The following is a 15,431-nucleotide window of genomic DNA, read 5'->3' as shown; positions in this document are numbered from 1 at the left end:
GGGACTCGGCTGGGGAAGAGAGTGGAGGGGTGAGGGTCGGGGATGGAGAAGGACTGAAGTTGTTCTGGTGGTTTGAGGTGGAAAGTCGCGAGGTTTCCGGACTAGCGCTGGCCTGGTTTGTCCGCCCGCTGATTGGGCCGCTGCTCAGGCCGGCCGCCAGTGAGCATCATCATCATTCTCAGCAGGATCGTACGATGGGTTTCCCTCTAAAGAGACGATGAGGGGCCCCCCAAAAAGTATCGAAGATATTAATATCTCCAGAATTTATTGAATTGCATTTGCTTTTCGCAATGTTCCTTACCGATCGGAAGCCAGCAGCCACCTACGCTCGTATGGACTCGGTCGCAGCCTCGAGGGATTCGTACAGCCATAGAAAACGACTTTTGAAAGAAAACGTGGGCTGTCAGATTGCCATGAATTTCTCCGTGTCTTTCTACGTACACCGACACTTAATGCCCCTATTTTCCCTCCAGCCCACGCAACCCACCCAACCTGTCCGAGAGACCGCAAAAATTCATACGAACGGTCTCCCCAAATCCACCACCAGTCGCATGGGAAAAACCACCCGTAATCAGGTTAGGCAAATGATAATAGATGAACAAGAACAAATGAGGATGAGAAGGCCTGTTCCACGAAAAAGAGAAGAAACCGGCCAAGTCGTAACGGTCTTGCATTGCAACTAGGAAGAAGAACGTGGAGAACGGTATGCAGAGAAGGCGATTGGATCGTGCCGTAGCGCCTTCGAGGAGTTAACAACCCCTATCGCTTGCGCGGCCCGGGCCCAGCCGGCGCCGTTATCTATTTACCAGCCTTACCACCGCTGGCCTCGCTGAGGACGGTCTTCCACTCGATGTCGGACTTGTCGTCGGCGTGGATGGAGGTCGACAGGTTGAGGGCGTTCTTCAGGACCTCGCGGGTGCTGGCGTAGATCATGGACCACTTGTCAAGCATGTTAGCGGGTGACCTTTTAATTCATCGCCACACAAAATGCAATTGGGACTCACGAGAGTGGGGGTCTCGCTGGGGACCCAGGAGATGAAGATCATCTTGCTTCTGTATTCGGAACGGGTGAGTGAGAATGATTCAATCAAGACTGATGGGTAATGGGGATGCGCACCTCTTGCCCTCGCCACCACCGAGGTCGTACTCGACGTCGTAGACAGCATACCGGGGCGCGGGGCGGCCCTGGCTGTCCTTGGAAGCGGCGAGCTTCTCACGGAAAACCTCGTAGTCCTGCTCGTGGCCGACCTGGTCGAGAACAACCTCCTTCTTGTTATCGGCGATCTTGTAGATGATGTACTTGGTCTTGCCGTGGCTCAGGCGGAACTCATTGAATGCCGTGAGGCACTCATCCTGGACCGAAACACTGCGAATCGATTATCAATATGGAGGCCAGGTGGATGGGGGAGGCGGCGAATTGCCGCTGAGAGGGGAGGGGGTCATCATACCCGGATGCGAGCTGCGCAACAAATCAGATCAACATGTAATCGCACTGAGAGGGGAGCGGTGGTCTATACGTACCGACATGATTGTCTGTGTAGATGAGAGAGAAGACAAAAAAGGGGGAAGATCGGTCGCCTAGGCTGGGAGCACACGATGTCAGTGGCTGAGGTGTCATGTCAGGAACAGGGGGCCATTCTCAAGCCCGCTCAAATCGCAGAAGCGACGGGGCGGTGAGGTGAGGCTCTAAACACAATAGTCAGAGAGTAACTTACAAAAGAGCCAGGGACAAGAGGAAATTCACGAAACAACGGGGAATGGGGAGCGGATGGGGGAGGAGGCGGAGGGGTTGTTGCCCAGGTGTTGCGATGGTGGGGGTGGTTGCACGTGATGCTGGAACGCCTATTTCGGGATAAACAAAGTATTGGTTGGAGGAGAAAGTTGGCAGGGAATATATGTATCGGACATATAGGTGCATAACTTGAGGCTCAGAGAGACACTCCTAGTTCGTTATTGGACTACAATCACTTTCATTAGGCATCTGTCATGCGTTCTGGCTGCCTAGATACTGGTGACGCTCATCCCGCCAACTTGTAGCGCCGCAGCCACCCACACCTGCGGTACGATTGTTGGAAATCACACTACTCAGCATAGATGGGGTCTGCACGACATGCTTGCCCCGGGTACAGCAATTTGTCGGAGGCTGCATTGGAGGCTCTACCTAGGGACTTTGGGGGCATCATTGAGGATATCTGCGCGCTAAATTTGGACGTGGCCCGCAACCATGGGACGAAAGGCCCGGCCCACCTCAGTGGCTGCCCCTCCGTCGTGAAGTGTACACCGCCAGGCGACGAAATTTCCATCTTGCACTCATGCGACTACCCTGTCAATGTCGCTTTTGCGATAGCACAGCATGCTTCATTGCTTGCGTATAATGTATGTGGGTCTATAAGACTGATCCCACCCAGGCCACAGGCGGTGCATGTCTATCCTACGGCGTCAAGGTCACAAAGGCCCACCGAAGAAGTCAATTCCAGGGCATATCACCCGCGCTTCCTTCGACCAGTACAATAGAAGCCAAGAAATCAATCGTCCATCATAGGAAAAGATCAAAAAACAAAAAATAGAGATAAACAAACCCATCATACTCAAGCATCTGATCCAGCGATAAGCTCTCGTCATCCAAAATCTAGCAGCCTACTGCTTAGGAGCGAATTTAGCCCGCATCCGATCCGCAACAGCCTTCTCGTCCCAAATAAAGTTAACACTCTCATGAGCCACAGTGGCATCAGCCCAGCGCTTGAATCGCGGAGCCTGCTGGTCCAGCAGCGCAGGCAGCTTGGCGCTAACCAGGCCATGCTCAGGCTTGCTGAAGCCGAGAATGCGTAGCAGGAACGAGCCGGATTGGACCTAGTAACAATGGTCAATACAGATGATCACACTCTCGAACAAGCCCAGGAAGATAGGATCAAGTTTTTGGTAGCATACCTCAGCCAAAGTCAGCTTGTCGCTGCCTCCGAAGAAAGGACCCTTGCCCTCAGTGTCCGCGAGCAGAGGCTCAACCTCCTTCACGACACCAGCAACCAATTGCTCCGCAGCAGCATCACGCTCCGCCTCTGAGGCAGACTTGACACTGGCGAAAAAGTGCGGGACAACCTTGCTGAAGAGCGCATCGACGAAGAACGACACGCGCGCGCGGTACAGCGCATTCTCGGCTGGTCCGGACGCCGGCAGGAGGTGCGAGGGGTGTGCGTCGGCAAGGAATTGCGCAACAATGCCGGACTCAGTGACGATGTTGCCGTTATACGAGAGACTGGGGACCAAGCCGCGCTGCAGGCAAAGAAAGGGTTATGGCCATGTCTCGAAGAGCGAGTGAGGGGTTAGCGCTGCGGCGAGCTACTGCCGGGGTACATACCGGGTTAATCTCCAAATACCACGGCTCGCGGGGCTTGGTAAGGTCAATAGTGACCTCTTCGTATTGCAGGCCGGACTCCTTGAGAGCAATGTGGGCGCGATGCGCCCAAGGGCAGCCACGGTTGGTGTAAAGAACGATCTTGGGAGAAGCCATGGCTGGGGTTGCACTGGGAATACGAGACGTGGGAGCTCAGTCAACAAGGGGAGACTGGGCGATAGGGTGGAATAAATAGAAGCAGCTCTTCGAGATGAACAGGGGAAGACGCCATTATTTATGATATCACGGAATGCGGTGAAAGGAGGGGTGGATGGTGGATTAGTAAAAGCGAATTGGAAATCGAGGTCTTCGGTTTCCAATGCTCCCGTACACCCGAACCGGATAAGAAATGAGGAGAATTGCAGGAAATGCGGGGTGGTGCGAGTGTCGAAGTGTACCACCCAAAAACACCGAGTCAACCCTATCCAAACTATTCCCCTCCATCTGATTAGATTACTATGCAAGGCCAGCTTTTGTTGAATAAGTTTCGAGTCTAATTATGTACATACATTAATGCTTGCACTATATGTCCGATATCCTTAAACCAAAGCAATCACCTGAGGACTGCTGCCCAAGGTCTCTCAACAGCCAGGTACCGATGTACATAAAAAGATGAAACGAGAATATCAAGGCCAGCATCCATCGTATGCGAGAATGGGCCTACTCCGCCCGAGTTCCGTTGCGCCAGCGTCCCGGTTCCACAGGAAATCGATCAAATCGATCAATTGAAAAGAAGAGGCAGTGAAGATATAGGGACAAGGAGAGGTAAAGGAAAGGGACGAGGAAATCGTTCGCCGTAAATGGGGGGTATATAGAATACGAATAAAAAGAAACTGCACACACAATCATCCCACGAGGGTACGGTTACCAGAAAGGCCGCCAGCCTGAGAGGGGAATCAGGAGAAATGAGTACACGGGTGAAATTGCCTTCTCGTGAAGCTGGCGCGACGAAATGAGAATGCTGCACACGCTGTCGTCAAGGCGTAAGTATCGCATGAAATCCAGGGAGACACTTGTTTACTTCTCCCGCGCTCAAACTTCTTCGTCGTCCTCCGGGACGCCACCATCGATGATCTTCCGCCAGTGCTGCGGCAGACAGATACACACTAACGGGAAGGCTTTGATCTCGCCGGAGGGCGCAGGTGACGGGCCCAGCCGCTGCGAGCCATTGGATACTCCACTGTCACGCTGCTCGCGATGACGAATGTCATAGTCCTCCGCTCGCTCGGCGAGACGGACACCTGTGGCCCAACCGTCGTCCCAGATGCCAATCACCTTCAGCATCTCACCACGGTCCAGCTCAAATTCATCACCCGCCCGGGGAGAATATGCCCACAGGGCAGCCACCTTGTCGCCGGGTTGAATATCGTCTTGCGAGTAGTAGTCGCGGAAGTACGACAGCTGCTCGGACTGGCCACTGGTCACCCCCTCAGGGGACGAGTATTGATTCGCAGTACCAGATAGAGGTGAGCTATCACTGTCCAGTCCAGCCAGAGCAGAGCTGCTCGAAAGCGAGCCATGACGCTTTCCGGTCACAGGGGGAATTCGCCGAGACATAGCCCCTGGGCTGGCGCCCCTGGCCTCCGAGTCGGATGAATCACTATACTTCGTACCGCCAAACATCGCTCCAGATGTTCGCGAGTGGGCTGGAGAGGTACTGGGAATCTCGCGGAGGGCGGACATGCGAGCAACACGACCGCCAGGAACCATATTGTATCCTGTCGGGCTTTCCGGTTGCTGCATGGGTGGTGATGCGCCCTTACGCTGTGGGTTTGGCTGATTAAGTGCAGCATCGGATTGTGACCGCTTGCGGCGGCGAGTACAGATGAAAAGGAAAGCAAGCAGAGCGCCGAGGATGGCCGCTCCTGCAACCGACCCAATCACAATACCGGCAACCTGGCCCCCTGACAGATCATGGTGAGCGACATCAGCACTGGCTGCGGCGGCGGTGGTGGTGGTGACGATCGGCTGCAGGGTTGCGGTCGAGGTTGGAATGCTGACACCATGACAGCGGGTTGTGGAATTGGAGCTGGCGCAGCAAGTATCGGTTGAGTTGGGCGAGCTGGACGCACAGTAGGTGCACAGGCCGATCGTATTAGATGAGAAACCGCAGTTGTCCGGCTCGTTGTCGGACCCATCCACACAGCTTCCGGTCAGCGAGTCAGCCGGGTTCGAACAGATAGTGAAATCGGAGCGAATCTGTTTCATGTAATCCTCGTTGGTTTTCGGGCAGAGTTGCTTGTTGACCATGATCTCCTGTTCGCTGGTGGCCATGAGCGCGCACGTCTCGGCACATAGCGGTTCTGATTGGGCGGAAGACAGGCCACAATCATCCTTGGAGCTCTGAATGAGACCGCTGCAAATCACACTGGTGGTATATTGGGCATAATAATCATTCATGGCGCTTTTATTGAGGCCCTCGCAACCCAACAGGTCGACATATCTGGAGCGATACGGTCAATTTCATCATTCGCACGCGTTTGCCCTTATCGCCAACCGCACACTTACTTGGAGGTGACATAAGTGTCCGAAACATAATTGCTCAGGGCTTGATCGAATGATGTGAGATTAGAAACGCCGTCGAGCCATGGACTGCCGCATCCTTGGTTAGCCCGCATCCAATGCTGCCTGACGCAATTCCGACTCACAAGCTCGAATACTGGCTCGAATTAGTGGAGACTTTCGAGCTACTCCACGCCGGGCAGGCCGTCGACCCCGACAATGACAAACAAGATGACATCTCCGGACGGGATTCCCCAGCGGCCATCCCTCCGAGTGGTTGCTGTGAGGAATGTTGCCGTGGAATGTGTCAAATATGATGGAGAGGTCGTCGGGATTACGCGAATCGCATGTCGGTCCTAATTGTTTAATGAGGTCGGGTGTGTGGATGTAGTCGATACCAGGCCAGCTGAAGCAAAAGCCACCAGCTCGGGAAGAGAAGGGGGGAAACGCGCAGAGAGAAGGAATGAGATCAAACGAGTGACTCGGGCGCCAACAACGGACGTGGACCCGGGAGGAAAGATCGAGGCGCGGTGGCCACCGAGGAAATGGAAATAGAAGGGAAAGGATGACCAATCGAGGGAAGAAGAAGAGGGTAGGAGATATGAGGTGTGAGAAGAGGTGAGTGGTCTGGCTCGGTTGGTCTCGGCGTGGGTTTGGGTCTGGGGCCGTCGCAGTATCGTACGGAGTACGGAGTACTTGAGTACACTGTCGGGGCAGAGACTGGTAAAAGGGGGGGCAGGACCTGTGGGACGAACTGGTCTGGCGGGACCTGAAACGAGGCCCGAACGGGCCTTAGCGTTACGGCTAGAGAAAACTTCGCATTACGGAGTCTGGTTTGGGAAACTGAACTGCGATACACAAATAGTTCATAGCGTCAGCATAGTGCCAGCGCCAAAAGGACGCGGGTCAGGCGTGTCGCTTTGTGGACCACAGTGTCCCCATCTCCGGGCCTCGATTTCCCACCTGCCCAAGCTTGCGGGTATCAAAATATACAGTACTATAGGAAGCTTTCTCTTCGTACTATACGGAGGTGCATTTCAAAAGTTCGGCGTCGCGCACCGACCACCATATTTACCACTAGTCATATCGAACAGACGAATACACACAGTAACGTCGAACTACCCCTAATAATATTATTTTCTATCTTCCCATAGCCACCTACCTACCACCAACCGACCGACCGACCGACCGACCGACCTACCTACCTACCTACCTACCTACCTACCTACCTACCTACCTGCCTACCTACCTACCAACCTACGAGCTATTCAAAATATGCCAAAACAGCCAGATATCGCCACAAGAGCAACCGTGGTTGCTTTAAAGGCTTACACTAGCAAATCTTCGCATGAGATTGCTACGATTACCAATCTATCTATCTCAGCTGTCAACAAGATCTACGTACGCGTAATCGAGCGAGGCTTTGAGGTTAATCATAATAATATTCAAGATGCTTTTGTACAAGACGCCTAACGTACTGGCCGGCCAACTAAGCAAGACCAACCAACAACGACGACTATCCTATCTAAGGTGCGTCTGGATCGTTATGGCCGAGAGAAATCTTGTGCTGATCTTGCTGGTGAGCTTAGCAAGGAAGGAATCATTATCTCTGCTGCTACTATTTGGCGTATCCTCAAGAACGCCGGCCTACGCAAGACGAAGCCAACTCGGAAGCCTGGGTTGACGAAGAAGATGAAAGCTGATCGGCTTGCTTGGTGTCTTGAACACCAAGCTTGGACACTTGATGATTGGAAGAATGTGATTTGGTCCGATGAAACTTCGGTTATTCTACTACATCGACGTGGTAGCTATCGAGTTTGGCGTTCTAAGGATGAAGCTTTTGTTCGATCTTGTATTCGTGAGCGTTGGAAAGGCGCTTGTGAATTCATGTTTTGGGGCTGCTTTACCTATGATAAAAAAGGCCCTTATTATTGTTGGAAACCTGAAACTGCGCAAGAGAAACGTGAATCTGAGCAAGAGATTGAGCAATTAAATTGCGAGATTGAGCCTATTTTAAAAGCTGATTGGGAGCTTGAAACGCAGATGCGTCGTGTGAATCTTCGACGACAACCTGCTGGTAAAAGGCCTATATGGAAATTTAACCAGAAAACTGGCAAGCTTGGTCGTGGTCGTAAGGGTGGAATTGATTGGTATCGATATCAAAAACTGATTTTGATACCAAAGCTATTACCTTTTGCAAAGGAATGCGCTATTCAACGGCCGAATACGCTTGTTCAAGAGGATAAAGCACCGGCACATAGCCACTATATCCAACAACGTGTTTTTGATGTAGCTAAGGTTAATCGGCTAATTTGGTGTGGCAATTCGCCTGATCTAAATCCAATTGAGCCTGCCTGGCCTTGGTTGAAACGTGTTACAACCAAGAAAGGCGCACCAAAGAGTAGGCAGGAGGCCTATATTGCTTGGCAAGCTGCATGGCGAGAGATGCCGCAGGAGAAGATCCAGCGTTGGATTGAGCGTATCCCTACGCATATCAAAAAGATCATCGAATTAGATGGTGGTAACGAATATAAAGAGGGTAGGCTATAGGCAATACAATACAATACAATATAATCTAGCTAAAAATCGCCTAGTGTAGTAGGTGGTGGTCGGTGCGCGACGCCGAACTTTTGAAATGCACCTCCGTACGGAGTGCTCGACTCAGGAGCAATGGCGACAAGCGGCCAGCCTGATTGGCAGCGAGTCGGCCAGCGGTGCCTGTCTAGTCCGCTTCCATCCTGTCTCGTTTGGTCCCATTCCTAGCTGGTCCCGTCCGGTGCCTGGCGTGGTGATATCCGCCACTCAGATGCCCCCTAGGGGACCCATTAGCCGATCGCTATCACCCACCCGCCTCGCAAATTTCTGATGTTGTGATACACGTACGACAGCCACCGTACGGAGACAGACACTCAGTGTATTAGTCCCGAGGCTCACCTTGCATCCTGCAATGGCTATGCAAGAATTGTGAGCTGTCTGGTTGGGGCTGCGGGATCCTGCGAGGGACGGGTCATTCTCCTGCTGGATGCAGGGCCCCCGCATGCGATGTGAAGAATATCGTTGAACTCGTAACTAAGCACATCTGGAAGCGATAGCTAGAACAGCGCCGCAAGTCAAAAGTCTGATCCTCGCGTGAAGTGGGTATCGAGTTCCCAGTACGGAGGGACCAAACTCGCGTGTGAAGACCCTAGCCCCAGCTCCAAGGCCCCCGCTTTTCTGCGGTCGGAGACAGTCAGTCGACGGGTCTGAACCTTCATTGCGTGGTCGATCGGGGCCTGCAAGACCGGGTCTCCGCAAGTACCGTGAGTGCATGGAATAAACTATCAACCGTTAACAATATGTATGTAAAAGGTCGTTAAGTGGAAAGTCAAATACTGATACCTGACTTTGGAGGCCACAACCACAACTAACTACGGAAAGCTAACCACCAAGGCTCCTCTCATGACGCGTCATGTGATCAGCGTCATCTGATCCCGAAAAGCAGGCTGCCACCAAGAAAACTGACGCATCCAAGACTCAATCTTGTATAGAGGTTGAATATCTGCTCGTCAACCACCGTGGAGGTCCGATAAGCCTTCATTGTGATTTAGTCAACCATCCTCTCATTCTTGCAGGTGACACATAGAGCACAACCCAACCACCCCCTCCCTTTGGAGCCATGTGCAGCTCCGATATCTTCCTGGCGGTACTCGCCGTCTTCTTTCCCCCCATTGCCGGTAAGCACCTCCCCACTGCGCCCTTGCTACCGAAACACTGCATCCAGTGGACGATATCAACTGTATGAACGTGACCGCTGATCTAATAATGTCCGCGCGACCACAGTCTGGATCAAGGCGGGGATCTGCACCGCCGATTCCATCATAAACATCGCCCTCTGCCTGTTGGGCTACATCCCGGGCCTCATTCATGCCTGGTACATCATCATGAAGTACCCCGAGCCCGACTATGATGAAGCTGCCTACGAGCCCATCCCCGGCGGCTCCAGCCAGCGCCGCGACCTCGAGAACGGCCGTGTGACGTACTACTATGTCTCACACCAGCCTCCCCAGAACCACCCCCAGCGACCATCTTACGGCACGGTCAACCAGTCAGGCCAGCAAGCGCACGGCCAATCGAACGCTGCGCCCAAGCCCTCCGACGGCACGCAGCAAGGTGCTGGACCGAGCAATGGCACTGATGCCCGCCCGCCACCCACCTACGCTGAAGCTGTGAAAGGCGACCACAAGATCCAGACCCCGGACTAGAGGGCATAAGCACCAGTTTGATGGTGACTATCACGCCTGTTCGCCTCGGTTCTTGATTTGTTGCCGGGCGCTCGTCCTAGGTTCTATCGTAAACACTCTCCGTCTCTGGATGCGGGATTTTCTTTATGACTTTGACGAAGGATATGTTTTTGTAGTTTCATTTACTGTTATACCAGCCGGGAAGTCCAGGGTTGGCGGTTTTGCCGTCTTCCACTAAGAGGTGTTTCGTATACAGTATTCAAGTACGTTTTCGCTCAGCCGAGCAATAATGCATTGGTACCTAGTGTTGTCCATCTATAAGGCAATTGATTGCTTTCCTTCTCCAGATTCGAGGCGACGATCAAGGGTGTTTGAATGAATTAAAGTAGTCCTTCAATTGGAACTTTTGAGTCTTTTGCCCAGTTTAACATTGTTAAATTTACTCCCATTTCTTCCAATGTGGTTACATCAATGTTAAGTCCACAGAGTAGGCGTATAGTGTGGTCGAGATATATGTCTGTGGGGAATGGAACACGAAAACGCCCTTTCCACAAAAGGAATTCCTGGATATATACTACGCGTCCTCAGTAAAACCAGATTAGTACGCATAAGAAATCCAAAGAATCCACCAGATGTTGTCGAGTTAGTTATTCAGTTATGGCCCCCATACGTACCGGCCTCCCATCTGATAAGCGCTGGGTCCCAACCCGCTCCGAGATGATCCTCTGAGGTTCCGGCGGAATGGAAAATGGTGGATTCCAACACCCCAACCGACCACACCTCCCCTCCAGGTCCTTGGCCCTGACACCGGCCATGCAGCCCATGCCATTGCTTCTGCGGCAATCGCTTCGATCCAGTCTACATATCACCCGCACGACTGCTCGACCGGTGCAGGTCCCCCATCTCCGGACACCCACGATCGTTTTTCCCGCGAGGCCGACGTCACGGAGCTTCTCTGTCTGCCTCCAATGCCAGTTCCGCCGGCTTCCAGGGTCATACTTCCCCCTCGATGAGAAAGACAAGGCTACTACAGAGACGGAGAGACTGTTAAAGGCTGCGAAGGAAGGCGTGGTGCCTGACGGCGCCCCTGTCCCGGATGCAGCCGCGGGGAGTCCTCGTGCGAGCTCTCCGGAGACTGACCTGCCCCGCGGGGGGCAGGTACCGCCAAACCTTGATGACAAGATGCTATTGGAAGGGCTCGAGGCTGAGCAAAACGAGGAGAAAAGACAAAGCTCCAATGTCGAGGGTGCACAGAGCGGAGGGCTGCCCTCCTACTTGGAGAACCGCCGGTCACAACTGTCGAAGCAGTTTACCACAATGATGGACACCCTACAGTCCAACGTCTTTGTAGCTGGGCAGCGTCTGAACGATCTGACAGGATACTCGGGTATCGAGGCGCTCAAGCACGAGATCCAAATACAAGGTATGACATGGTGTTTGCCATATGTACCCTGCCCATCCGCTAACATTGCCGCCTTTTCCCCAGAAACGCGCCTCCGCACAGCCCGTGCACATGTCCGCAAAGCAAAGGAAGACTACACAGCAGCAATCAACAACCGCTCGACCTCCCAGCGCGAAGTCAATGAGCTGCTCCAGCGCAAGCATGCCTGGTCCCCGACAGACCTGGAACGCTTCACCCTTCTCTACCGCAACGACCACACCAACGAGGTTGCCGAGGTGGAGACACAAGAGGCCCTGTCCCGCGCCGAGCGTGAGGCCGAGGAGGCGGCTGCATCGCTGAACAAGTGCATTCTCTCCCGCTACCACGAAGAACAGGTCTGGTCGGACAAGATCCGCCGGATGAGTACCTGGGGTACATGGGGCCTCATGGGCGTGAATGTCCTGCTGTTCTTAATCTTCCAGATTGCTGTTGAGCCGTGGCGTCGCAGCCGGCTGGTTAAGGGCTTCGAGGATAAGGTCGTCGAAGCGTTGGAAAAGGAGAAGACGCTGAACCGCATTGAGGGCGGTTTTTCTTCCTCAGCGGCCCCGGTGGCTCTTCCTGAGGTTATTGATTCTACTATTGAGTCCTCGATTGCCTCGATTGAGTCTTCTGGTACGGAGCCTGGTGTGCCTGCCACCACCGAGGTGCTTTCTCCGACTGAGATTGTTTCGGTCGCTCCAGTCGTCGAACCTTCTCTTTATTCCCGCCTTTCTGACATCTCCTCTTCACCTATGTCTCTTGAATACTGGCGGCAAGCCTTGGATGAGCTCTTTAGTGAGCGCGGCGTTGCTATTTCCCAGCGTGATCTTACCGTGGCTGTTATGCAGAGCGCTGCAGCCGGTGCGGCAGTGGTAGGCTTGTTAATCGCCCTGGTGAGACCTCGGTAAAGGGGCTGGCCTCGGTTTTTTATACGACAGATGGATGTACTGGAGGGGCTCTGAGTCCACCCCTGCAGTCCGATCTTGTTAGTACTTGACATATTCTCATCAACCCTTTGGTGAAGCTTGTATAGATGAAGAGATAGATCCAAGTGGATATCAAGAATCACATATACTATTATTGCAGTTATTCCTTTTGTAGAGTGAAGCTCCCTATATACCGAACATGGCTCAACATTATCGATGCCTGAGCTAAGTGGATAAATCAAAACCTTATGTTTATCAAGCAGCTAATGTTGATGAAGCACAAAGGAAATTTCATGACTAGAGAATACACGAGGCGATATAGAACATAAGTATGTACTCAAGAAGACCGCGGGTTGTAACCTGCTCAAACGTGTAGCCAGAGCAAGAAAACCATCTAGTAGATCAACTTCGGAGACCGAGGACACAAAGGGTAAGAGAGCTCATTTTTGTCCATATTAAAACACGGTCTCTTAATCTTGACAAGACACACGGCCGCTCTGTCTAAAAAAAAAGGAAATAAAGATCACACAATCACATACACAGACAAGATAGACCCCTTCCCGTCTTCGTCTTGACCGTCCCTCCACTATCCCGGTCTAATAAAACAGGGTTACCGCTTTTCACATGGCGGAGTCTTTCGGGTCAAACGGAATCGATCAAAAGAGAGAAATGGTCGTTTAACCAATGACAAGGGTGTCGTCCTCGGGGAAGCTGTATTGGGGAACCTCGAGGTTCAGAGGAGCGGGGCCCCGGCGAATACGGCCGGAGATATCGTAGTGGGAGCCGTGGCAGGGGCAGAACCAGCCGCCGTAGTCACCGGCCTCACCGATGGGGACACAACCCAGGTGGGTGCAGACACCAAGCATGACCAGCCACTCGGCGCGCTGCACACGCTCGTCGTCGGACTGGGGGTCACGCAGGGTCTCCCACTTGGTCTCGCGGGCCTCGGCGATCTCATCCTGGGTGCGGTGACGGATGAAGACGGGCTTACCGCGCCACTTGATGATGACCTGGAAGAAAAAAAGACATGAATGTTAGGGATGGTTGGGTTGAAAGTGGTGCGATCTGCCTGGTTCACGTACGTTCTTGCCCTCAGGGATAGCGCCGAGAGCAATCTCAACCTTGGCCTGGGCCAGGACGTCGGCGGAGGCGGACATGTTGACGAGGAAGTCTGCAGGGGAAATCAGACGGTCAGCACGAATAAGCTCCAATTTACATCCATCCACATGACCCATCCCGTCTGATATTCATATCTCGCATTTGTATCCATGTCGCCATCTCACAAGGGGCCAGGAGAGGGAAAGCATACCCTGAACAGTCGCCTTGGCGCCGACAGCCGAAGCCAAACCCATAGTACCGGCCATGAAGTAGGAGAAGACCTGGTTGGAGCGAGGGGACTTGTTGGAGGAGTATTTGCTGAAGTTAGGGATCTTCAGGGTCGAGCCACGCTCATTAGCGGTGGCGAAGGGGCTCTCAAACGAGGCCTTCGCATCGGCGACTCCCCTCCGCTGCTGGCAGGAGGTGACGGCGGCGCGGGAGGTGGGCAGCTGCTGGCGGGCGCAGGTGCGCAGCAGAGTGCTGGAAGCGGAGGAGAGAGACATGGTGATGCAATTGACCACTGGGTGGGTTGTTGACCGCAATTGCGTTGGTCGTGTGGAGGGCGGGTGGGAAGAGAGAGGGAGGCAGTGGATGAAGTCGGAAGTCGAAGTTGGAGCCAGAGCTTTCGCTAGCGATCGGAATCACGGGGCCTGTCATTGGCTGAGCGGGTACCCGGGCGAACTTCATTCTCGACCAGCACCGCGAGTTGCCATACACTTTTATAGTAGATTACTGACCGTCGTTCTAGTTCAATCGACTGATGTCTGAGGCTAGATCTTCATTTTGAGTGTTTTGGGAGTCATTTGGTATCTATTATGAACTTGATTCTTCCCCATCTCCGAACTCGATGCGACCATACTAAAAAGCACCAACCGGGCAAGCAACAGCCCGCCAGAATCCCGTGAAACTCCAATGCAAAATTAACAGAGAAAAAAAGAGAAAAAAAGTAATTGCCATTCCGACCAAAGCTAAGCGTCCGGCGGCTAGTCCTTCATCTCGACGTCGGTGTCATTTCGAGCCGAGGAATCAACCGTTCGATCCGCGATCAGCGCGCTCACCGGGACCACGGGTGTGCGAGGGACTGATGGTGAGGATGCTGTCGTTTCATTCTGAGTGGGCGCGAGGTCGGCTAAGGCGCCATTGGTGTTACTGGAGGCAGCGCCGGCTCCATTCAGGGTACGCTGGCCCTTCTCCATCTCGGTTTGTTTGGCGGCCTCCTTGGCCTTCTTCTCCTTAAACTGCTTGTATGTCGTAGTCTTGGGGATCACGTCGGCTAGAAATTCGAGGTTATCTATGTGTGAGACGGCGGAAGCTGTTGCATAGTAGCGATTAGCCCATGCTATTTGGCGGACTTCCAACGCGGCGATCCACAACCCACCTAGATCCTTGTATTGCACGGTCTTTCGCGGTTTCCGTTCAGACTTGGCCACATTGTGTCCCTGCTCGGCGAGATACTGGATGAACATCTCCTGTAGATGACGTTAGTGGGCGTAGAAAGAATAGTTGGCGTGTGTGGCGCACCGTGGCCATAGCGATGACAAAGGTCGCATTATTGGAACATTGTACAATATCGTCGTCGAGCTGGATGATCTTCTTGATGCGAGAAACTGAGAGTCAGTTAGCCATTGTCAGCGTTGTCTTTTGGGGAGTCATTGTACGCACTGGGAAGGGCGCTCTGTCCGGTGATCTCATCCGGCTCACCCACGTTCTTTGGAGACATAGTGAGGGTTTTCGCACAAAGGAGATGGAGCGAAGATTATAGCAAGGCCTTTCTGCAGTAGAAGCAAGTGTTTCCTTGTTGCAGCTGTCCTGATCGCGCGAGTGTTGAGTCGAGAAAGTCAAACGCGTGTGCGCGGCGTTATCTCAGCACGGCT

At 53.1% G+C, this 15,431-nt stretch overlaps 8 protein-coding genes across 8 annotated transcripts; 3 read left to right on the top strand and 5 right to left on the bottom strand.

Annotated features, from left to right (window-relative positions):
* Positions 1 to 798: 798 nt before the first annotated feature.
* On the bottom strand, positions 799 to 1,527 carry N7482_007250 (actin-binding ADF family protein; the record flags this gene model as incomplete). Its single annotated transcript, XM_056689375.1, has 5 exons — positions 799 to 939; positions 1,005 to 1,053; positions 1,118 to 1,366; positions 1,449 to 1,459; positions 1,522 to 1,527. The coding sequence occupies 5 exons, from the start codon at positions 1,525 to 1,527 to the stop codon at positions 799 to 801; spliced, it is 456 nt and encodes a 151-aa protein (XP_056541804.1).
* Positions 1,528 to 2,637: 1,110 nt separating this feature from the next.
* N7482_007249 (glutathione S-transferase family protein) lies at positions 2,638 to 3,508 on the bottom strand (the record flags this gene model as incomplete). Its single annotated transcript, XM_056689374.1, has 3 exons — positions 2,638 to 2,850; positions 2,929 to 3,270; positions 3,356 to 3,508. The coding sequence occupies 3 exons, from the start codon at positions 3,506 to 3,508 to the stop codon at positions 2,638 to 2,640; spliced, it is 708 nt and encodes a 235-aa protein (XP_056541803.1).
* Positions 3,509 to 4,423: 915 nt separating this feature from the next.
* N7482_007248 (SH3 domain protein) lies at positions 4,424 to 6,131 on the bottom strand (the record flags this gene model as incomplete). Its single annotated transcript, XM_056689373.1, has 3 exons — positions 4,424 to 5,834; positions 5,900 to 5,983; positions 6,040 to 6,131. The coding sequence occupies 3 exons, from the start codon at positions 6,129 to 6,131 to the stop codon at positions 4,424 to 4,426; spliced, it is 1,587 nt and encodes a 528-aa protein (XP_056541802.1).
* Positions 6,132 to 7,168: 1,037 nt separating this feature from the next.
* On the top strand, positions 7,169 to 8,492 carry N7482_007247 (uncharacterized protein; the record flags this gene model as incomplete). The annotated part of the gene is made up of 4 exons (XM_056689372.1): positions 7,169 to 7,294; positions 7,344 to 7,423; positions 7,483 to 8,432; positions 8,488 to 8,492. 4 exons carry the CDS (start codon positions 7,169 to 7,171, stop codon positions 8,490 to 8,492), a joined length of 1,161 nt encoding a protein of 386 aa, XP_056541801.1.
* Positions 8,493 to 9,548: 1,056 nt separating this feature from the next.
* Positions 9,549 to 10,134, top strand: N7482_007246 (putative stress response RCI peptide; the record flags this gene model as incomplete). The annotated part of the gene is made up of 2 exons (XM_056689371.1): positions 9,549 to 9,606; positions 9,713 to 10,134. 2 exons carry the CDS (start codon positions 9,549 to 9,551, stop codon positions 10,132 to 10,134), a joined length of 480 nt encoding a protein of 159 aa, XP_056541800.1.
* Positions 10,135 to 10,926: 792 nt separating this feature from the next.
* Positions 10,927 to 12,441, top strand: she9 (putative mitochondrion biogenesis protein (She9); the record flags this gene model as incomplete). The annotated part of the gene is made up of 1 exon (XM_056689370.1): positions 10,927 to 12,441. The coding sequence occupies one exon, from the start codon at positions 10,927 to 10,929 to the stop codon at positions 12,439 to 12,441; it is 1,515 nt and encodes a 504-aa protein (XP_056541799.1).
* Positions 12,442 to 13,136: 695 nt separating this feature from the next.
* rip1 (ubiquinol--cytochrome-c reductase catalytic subunit RIP1) lies at positions 13,137 to 14,060 on the bottom strand (the record flags this gene model as incomplete). The annotated part of the gene is made up of 3 exons (XM_056689369.1): positions 13,137 to 13,469; positions 13,542 to 13,630; positions 13,769 to 14,060. The coding sequence occupies 3 exons, from the start codon at positions 14,058 to 14,060 to the stop codon at positions 13,137 to 13,139; spliced, it is 714 nt and encodes a 237-aa protein (XP_056541798.1).
* Positions 14,061 to 14,540: 480 nt separating this feature from the next.
* Positions 14,541 to 15,277, bottom strand: N7482_007243 (histone-fold domain-containing protein; the record flags this gene model as incomplete). The annotated part of the gene is made up of 4 exons (XM_056689368.1): positions 14,541 to 14,869; positions 14,936 to 15,026; positions 15,079 to 15,164; positions 15,220 to 15,277. 4 exons carry the CDS (start codon positions 15,275 to 15,277, stop codon positions 14,541 to 14,543), a joined length of 564 nt encoding a protein of 187 aa, XP_056541797.1.
* Positions 15,278 to 15,431: the final 154 nt, after the last annotated feature.

This window comes from Penicillium canariense (assembly GCF_028826845.1).
Source record: "Penicillium canariense strain IBT 26290 chromosome Unknown utg000004l_segment0_segment0, whole genome shotgun sequence".
Taxonomy (NCBI): Eukaryota; Fungi; Ascomycota; class Eurotiomycetes; order Eurotiales; family Aspergillaceae; genus Penicillium; species Penicillium canariense.
The sequence above is the reverse complement of the archived record's forward strand: the minus strand, read 5'-3'. Positions and strand labels throughout refer to the sequence as shown.